The sequence below is a fragment of the Gekko japonicus genome, unplaced genomic scaffold, assembly GCF_001447785.1.
Source record: "Gekko japonicus isolate JY-2015 unplaced genomic scaffold, Gekko_japonicus_V1.1 scaffold4687, whole genome shotgun sequence".
Taxonomy (NCBI): Eukaryota; Metazoa; Chordata; class Lepidosauria; order Squamata; family Gekkonidae; genus Gekko; species Gekko japonicus.
In genome coordinates, this window is record NW_015164344.1 from 20,021 (window position 1) to 28,020 (window position 8,000).

The following is an 8,000-nucleotide window of genomic DNA, read 5'->3' on the forward strand; positions in this document are numbered from 1 at the left end:
CATTAGTGTTATTATTGTTATAATTGTGATTTTACTGTTTTATTGGGTTTTATACATGGGCTTGCGCCCCTTGTAAGCCGCCCTGAGCCCGCTTGCGGGGAGGGCGGGGTAAAAATGCTTTAAATAAATAAATAAATAAATAAATAATAAACAAACAAGGTAAACAGAATAAGAAGCAAAAGGTGGGTGTGGCTGGATGAGCACACTTCTGGTAACATGGGGGTGCAGCCTAATATGCCAATGAGCTGTGCTGTCATGGGTGTGGCCCAATATGCTAATGAGTTCCTGCTGTTGGGTGTGGCCTATTATGCTAATGAGTTCCTGCTGGGCTTTTTTCTACAAAACGAGCCCTGCCAAGGACTAAGCAGGGCCGACCCTGCTTAGCTTCCAAGATCGGGTGAGACTGGGCTAGTCTGACCGATCCAGATCAGGGCCTTTTCTGCAGCAGCTCCCAGTACTAGATCACAGTTCTTTCATACTTACCGAGGGAACTGGCTTCTCCATCGCTGTCCTGCTTGGCTTCCCTGTACAGCTGCCACTGCCCAGCGTCCAACAGGGCCTGCTCTGCCTTGGGGCCGTTTCCGGGCGTCTCCTGGAAAGACCTTGGCACCTGCAATGGCAACAAAGCAAGATCCCTTTTTTAGAAAAGAAGCAACGGTCTCCTAATTTCCATATTCAAAGGTATGCAGACATGCTGACTTGCAGCTTTAAGGGGGGAAAAAATCAAAGTTATTTTGAACCACCAGATTTATACCCGAAAACTCAACCAACAAATGACTGTTGAAGACAAGCTTGCATCCGGCGGGCACAGGAGAAGAGGGCCTTTTCAGTGGCGGCCCCACAATGATGGAACAATCTCCCCAGGGAGGAGCACCTGGCTCCCTCACTGTCGATCTTCAGGAAGCATTTGAAGACAATTTAGGACTGCATTTGTAGAAAAGAGCAAGAGTCCAGTAGCACGTTAAAGACTAACTAAATTGGTGGCAGGGGATGAGCTTTTGCTCACTTCTTCAGATACAGCTGGAACGGGAGTCCACCTGTCCTTATATCTCAGAGAGTGGAGGGATTTCAGATGTCAAATGACAACAGCAGGTGAAGGATAATAGTGCTTCAACTGCCATTTAAATGTCATTTATCGGTTATTGTCATTTGGCATCTGAAATTGCTCCACTCTCCAAGCTAGAAGACAGATAGATGGACTCCCATTCTCGCTGTATCAGAAGAAGTGAGCAGTGACTCACAAAAGCTCATCCCCTGAAACCAATTTACAAACGAAATGTTTCTTATAACATGACAAACATAGCCACCACCGTATACAGAAAGCCACTGTTCCAACTTTAGTGTACGTGTTGCTGAAGCAAGCGACACACAAAACGCATCACGGAGCCAAGAAAATATATCCGTGTACATAATATTGGTGTAAAACCAACAATTCAGGCTACTAAAGTAGTCCCTAGGTGAGCATCTCGAAAAAGAGTTGCCAGCCTCAAAGTGGGGCCTGGCCTGGAGCTGTCCTGGAATTACAGTTGATCTCCAGATGACAGAGATCAGTTCCCTGGGGGAAAATGGCTTCTCTGGAGGGTGGAATCTATGGCATTACACACAACTGCCAGTTTGGTGTAGTGGTTAAGTGCACAGACTCTGATCTGGGAGAATCGGGTTTGATTCCCCAGTCCTCCACTCGCAGCTGCTGGATGACCTTGGGCAAGTCATAGTTCTGTCAGAGCTGTTCTTGAAAAGAGCAGTCCTCGAAAGAGCTCTCTATGTCCCACCTACCTCACAGGGTGTCTGTTGTGGGGAGGGGAAGGGAAAGGAGTTTGTAAGCCGCTCTGAGAATCTGAGTGAAGGGTGGGGTATAAATCCAATCTCAGCTGGTTATCCTTCCCCACCCTAGTCCCAAGAAAAGAGCAAGAGTCCAGTAGCACCTTAAAGACTAACAAAACTTTTCTTGAGTCACTGCTCACTTCTTAACTTGAGTAACTTCTGAAGGGTACACTTACACATCAATCTCCAATTTCGATATATTTATTTGCTTCGCTATGTCCCCCCACCCCCCCGCCATTAAATCCAAACAAATGGTGACCATATACCCCAAGCTTGTTATTCCCATTTGGCCCTCGTATCTGTTTAACATCTTCATTGTGTTGCATGCTAGTCTGCTGCTCATCCTCTACCTATATGTATATAACTGGTAACGTCCGCTTCAATGTATCTGAAGAAGCGTAACTTGAATAAAACTTTGTCGGCCTTCAAGGTGCCACTGGACTCGAATTTTGTTCTACAGCCTTTGGCAGTGAAGGGTCAGGGAAAGGGAGAACAAAGACATGGGGGCTCTCAGCAAGAGGTCCTACCGGGCTCTCCGCAAGAGGTCCTTCTGGGCCCCCTCCCAGTGCCAAGGGGGCCCAAGGCTGACAGCCACCCAAGGACGCTGGCCTCCGACAATGGCTCCAACCGTCCTCCTAAGGCCGTCACGGAGTTCTCAAACCCACAGCTCGGTCGTCAAGGACTCACCTGCTGCTCCCACCTCTTGGTCTCCCGCTGCCTTGTCAGGAAATCCTCAGCCAGGACGACCGCCTGGGAGCAGGTCCCCGGCCCGCCTTCCCGGACCCAGCTCTGGATCTCCACCGGCAAGATGGTCAGGAACTGCTCCAGGATGACCAGCTCCAGGATCTGCTCCTTGGTGTGCCTCTCGGGTTCCAGCCAGTGACGGCAGAGCTCCCGGAGCCGGCCGCAAACTTCCCGTGGCCCTTCGGCCTCCCGGTAGCAGAACTGCCTGAAGCGTCGCCGCTGCGTCTCCGCCCTGACAGGGTCGCCCCTCGAGACCTCGGCTTTCAATTTCCCATGATCCCCCTTGTCTCTGGCTTCCAGGGTGTTGCAGGTCGGTTGGAGTTCTCCGGCCAAAGGCCGGGCCGCCCATTCTCCTCTCGGCCACAGCCACGCGTCGGTGGCTCCCTCAAACGGGCCGCCAAAGGCCTTTCCGCTATCCTCCCACGGAGCGGGTGCCAGCAAGTGTGGGTTTCCCCACGCCGGGTGAGGGGACTGAACGGCCTTCAGGAACTCCTGCCAGGGCCCATCCCAAGTATCCGGCATCCCCTCGTCCGGCTCCTGCTTCACTTGCTGTGGGGCTGCCCATCTTGGAAGGCCCCGCGGCGTCCCGTCCTGAAAAGCAGGGGCGGCTTTTCCTGTTTCCTTTGTGCCCTTCCTGGGTCTGGGGCCTGCTAAGTCTTCGTGGCCCCCGAGTTTCCCCTCCAGCTGCACCTCTTGCTCCGGCACGGTCTGGAATTGGAGGCCTAGAGATGTCACGGTTCTTTCCACAGCAGCCATCCTCTCGCAGCCTAAAACAGAAGAACACAACCGCTGCCTAGCTGAAGCACCATAAGGACCTGTGCAACCCAGTTCCCTGTCTACGGCAGAGGACAGCTAGGGGTTCCTCAGAAGTTCACAGCCAAGCCCTGTTGGAAAAGGCCAGACCTGAGGAACCACAGCAGAACCAGCATCTCCAGTTACAGATCAGGTACTAGACGATGTGAAAGACCTCTGCCTGAAACCCTGGAGAGTCATTGCTAGTCTGAGTAGATAATACTGAGCTCAGTTGATCAAGGGTCTGATTGACTATAAGAAGAAGAAGTGAGGAGTGGGGAATCAGGAGAAACTTCCTAATTGTAAGAGTGGTTGAGCAGTGGAACAGTCTGCCTCGGGAGGTGGTGGATGCTCCTTCGCTGGACGTTTTCAAGCGGAGGCTGGACGACCATCTTTCGGGTATGTTGTAGGTATGTAGGGCTATCTTTCCGCTATGCTCCTGCAGAGTGCAGGGGGTTGGACTAGATGACCTGCAAGGTCTCTTCCAACTCTAACATTCTATGATTCTATCAATCAAACCTGGTCTTCCCAGATTAGAGTCCGCTTCATATGTTTAGGCGATGTAGCACTTAGAGTAGAACTGGGGAGACCCAGGTTCAGATCTCTGCTCTCTCACGGAGCTTGGTAAGTTCAAGCCTCCTCCCAATTTTATCTGCACAACAACCCTATCGGGTAGGTCTGGCTGACACGATGTGTCTGGGCTAAAGTCAGCCAGCAAGATTCCAAGGCAGAGTGTGGATCTGAACCCGGGTCCCCCAGACCCTAGTCCAACAACTGAACTGCTACACCACACTGGCTCTCTTAGCCATCAGAGCCAGTACTGAACCTGGGACAGAATCACAGAAGAAGAGAAGAGATTGGATTTCAACCCTGCTCTTCACTACCCAAAGAAGACTCAGAGTGGTTTACAATCCCTTTCCCTTCCCCTCCCCACAACAGACACCCTGTGAGGTAGGTGGGGCTGAGAGAGCCCTCTTGAGAACTGCCCTTGAGAGAACAGCTCTGAAAGAACTTGTGACTGACCCAAGGTCACACCAGCAGCTGCATGTGGAGGAGTGGGGAATCAAGCCTGGTTCTCCGCGCTCCGAACCACTACACCAAACTGGCTCTCATAGAGTTGGAAGGGTCCATACATGCCACCTAGTCCAACTCCTTGCTCAGTGAAGGATCAGCCTAAAGCATCCCTGACCAGTGTTCGTCCAGCGACTGCTTGAAGACTGCCAGTGAGGGGGAGCTCCCTAGGCTGCCGATTCCACCGCTGAACCACTCTGACTGTAACAAAATGCTTCCGAATATCCATCCGGTACCTTCCGCCGATAATTTAAACCCAATATCGCGAGTCCTGTCCTCTGCTGCCAACCGGAACAGCTCCCTGCCCTCCTCTAAGTGACAGCCTTTCAAATGCTTCACGAGAGCAATCGTGTGTGTGTGTGTGTGTGTGCGTGTCCCAAACCTCATCTTCTCCAGGCTGAACATTTCCAAGTCAAGAACAATAGCAGATCTATTCTCTCTTGCTCCGGATTGCAAGACTAGATCTAATGGGTGGAAATTACAAGGGAGTCGTTACCGGCTAAATATCAGGAGAAACTTCCTAACTGTCAGAGTGGCTGAGCAGTGGAACAGTCTGCCTCGGGAGGTGGTGGATGCTCCTTCACTGGACGTTTTCAAGCGGAGGCTGGACGACCATCTTTCGGGTATGTTGTCGGTATGTAGGGCTATCTTTCGGCTATGCTCCTGCAGAAGGCAGGGGGTTGGACTAGATGACCTGCAAGGTCCCTTCCAACTCTAACATTCTATGATTCGATGATTCTAAGTCCCTCAGCCTTTCCTCATAAGGTTTCGTCTTCAGGCCCTAATCATCCTTGTGGCTCTCCTCAGCACCCGCTCCATTCTGTCCCCATCCTTTCTGAAGTGAGGCCTCCAGAACTGCACATAGTACTCCAGGTGGGGCCCAACCAACGTCTGACTCATGTCTCCCCATACCCCCTCCCTTACAGCCACCAGCTGACACGGGTTTTGTCCCTGCAGGCCCCATGGCCTTTGGGTGGTCGAAGGGGCTGCCCTCCTCCTTTTCCATCAGCAGAAAAGCTGGGGGGTCCCAACCCACACTTTCTCAGAGAAAGAACTTGACACGAGCAGGGAAAAGGCAGAGCAGGCCTGTAGCCACAGCGGGGCATTTAGGGGCAGTGCCCCCTCACTCATGAGCCATGCCCCACAACTCCTGCTGTGGACGTTGTGCCGGCAGGGAAGGAAAGACCCTCCTCTTCTTCACCGGCCTGCCAACGGGATCTCTCTCTCTCTCTATCCCCTGCTCCCCGAGATTTCCCCAACGCCTCACCGCCACAAATTTTCTGGCTATGCCCAGGCCGCAGAGTTAGCGTCAACAGACTTTGGAAAAAGCCGCTCTGCACAGGATTGCCCTCCACAACCACTCCCTTCAAAGATGCGAAGTATCTGGTGTACCACTGAGCCACCCCGAACTTCAGGTTTTGGTACGGGAGATGGTCTGGGGAATGGTGGTAGAAACTGCTGCCGTCGCAGCAGAGTTAGTGCGGCACCCAGGGGTCATTTCCTGCAGGAGCGCACAGGAGCGGAGCTCCGGCAGTAAAGAGTCCAGGGGGCGGGCACATGCAACAAGCCCCACCCCCTGCTCCCAGCAGCCCTCAGTCAGAGCAAGAAGCAGCCAGGTAAGTTGCAGAGCCCCCCCCCGCCCCCCCGGTCCAAAACAGTCCAGTGGCACCATTAAGACCAAGTTTTATTCAGGTACAAGCTCTCCCTCCTCTGCGAGGACAGATCTGCAGGTTCCCCCCCCCAACCAATAGCTAGCAATCCAAAACAGTCCCGTGGAGCCTGAGCGGTGGGTGTTGCCTTCTGACACACTTCCGGTGATGCCAGGGGGTGTGGCATATGCAAATAAGCTATGCTAATGAGTTATGCTAATGAGCTCCTGCACCTCCTTTTTCTACGAAATGACCCCTGGCGGCACCCTTATGGTCTTGCAAGGCTAGAGAGGAACAAGCGGTGGTTTACCATGGAACAACCCTGGACTTCCTTGATAGTCCCCCAGTTAGGGATGCCAGCCTCCAGGAGGGACCTGGGGATTCCCTGGAATGACAGCCCACTTCCAGACTATTAAAACCAGTTCCCCTGGAGAAAACGGATGCTTTGGTGGGTGGACTCTCTGGCACTGTGCCCCACTGAGGTCCTTGTCCTCCCCAGGCTCCACTCACAAAATCTCCAGGTCAGGTGTTCCCCAACCTGGATCTGGCAACCCTATCCCCCCCATCCCCTGTCAGTGGGGGGGGGGATGTGGCAACCCTGCTGTCTCTCATCCAAGTATCAACTAGGGATGTTAGTTTCCAAAACCAGGCTAACCACAGAGGGCACAGCAAGGAAAGCATCACCAACGATTTTTTTATCCTGGCCAGGCTGTTGCTGTAGAGGCAGACATGCAAACGGCCCCCATGAACAGCTCTGGGGAACGATCAGATGCCCAAGAGAAGTCCGGATGCTCTCGGTGGTGGGCAATGTTCCCTCTAAGCTGTGGAGTCTTGTGAGCAAAAAATCTATTTTGTGAGCTACTGGCATTAAAGTTGTGAGTCAGCAATTTGGCTACTGCACAAATTAGCTTGCTCTGGAGCCCTCCTTCCTGAGCTAAGACAAAAATGTGTGAGCTGGAGGCTAAAAAACTGTGAGCTAGCTCACACTAACTCGGCTTAGAGGGAACACTGGTGGTGGGCTCCTCTCCCCTGCGGATAACGGGACTCGCTCCTCCGGATTTTGCCGCGATGCTGCGGAAAGAGCGGCACCTGTTGGACGCCGACCTTGCCGGGACCCTGGTAAAAAAGCACGCTCCCCTCCCCTCCCCTCCCCTCCAACAACCGGGAAACCTGGAAATGCAACCCAGGCTGAATCAGCAAATCCAGGCCAGGAGGACACCCCCCGATCTGAACGCGGGAGCGCCCCTCTTTCCCCCTCCCACTCATCCTCTCTGCCTGTTCTCCCCACCCCGGGCCGCGCTGTCCCGTCCCCACCTTTTGCACGTCTGAATGCGTGTCTAGCTGGCTGCCTCTGCCCTCCCCCCGGATCCTTGCCCTCCCCCACCGCAACAAGCCTTTCAAGCTCACCCCCGGTAGCCAGATCCCCCTCCCACGTGGGAGGTCGGGGGAGGGGGGGAAGAGGTGGCAGGAAGGAAGGAAGGAAGGAAGTCTCTGTAGCAGACACTTCCCCGGTTTCCCACGCCTTGCTAGGCAGAGCGGCTCTTGGTCTCTCTTAACTCTTTCGGTGCCCATCCTCATCGTCGGCCGGATCTCAAAGCCGCCTTCCTTCTACATTCGTTGTCGGCTTGCAAGCGGAATAAATAACTTGGTTGGGCGGGCAGGCAGGCAGGCAGACATCCGCAAGGTGCAGCATCGGGGGCAGGGCGCGCTGATGGGGAAAGACGCTTCTTCGGCTGATGGATCTCCGGCCGCTGGGTGACGGTGCAAAAGCGTATTTGTCCACTTTATTCTTCATATGTTTGAGACTGTAAGCGCCTCGGGGCGGAGCATAAGGAGAACCGCCTGCCGGCTTTTGGAGCCTCGGCCAGCCGTTGCGGTTGCCGCCTGGAGCTTGGCGTGGCGTCGTAGGGAAGAGTCCCA

General features: G+C 53.7%; 1 protein-coding gene across 1 annotated transcript in view; it reads right to left on the bottom strand.

Moving 5' to 3' along the window:
• LOC107108435 (zinc finger protein 397-like) overlaps positions 1–7,519 on the bottom strand; it is an 11,153-nt gene extending 3,634 nt beyond the window's left edge. Inside the window, exons 1-3 of the mRNA XM_015408865.1 lie at positions 7,488–7,519; positions 2,512–3,335; positions 480–610 (exon numbers count right to left, since the gene is read on the bottom strand). Coding sequence (XP_015264351.1) covers positions 480–610; positions 2,512–3,324 — 944 coding nt within the window. The 5' untranslated portion in view covers positions 3,325–3,335; positions 7,488–7,519. The remainder of the gene's footprint in view (positions 1–479; positions 611–2,511; positions 3,336–7,487) is intronic.
• Between the last annotated feature and the right edge of the window lie 481 nt (positions 7,520–8,000).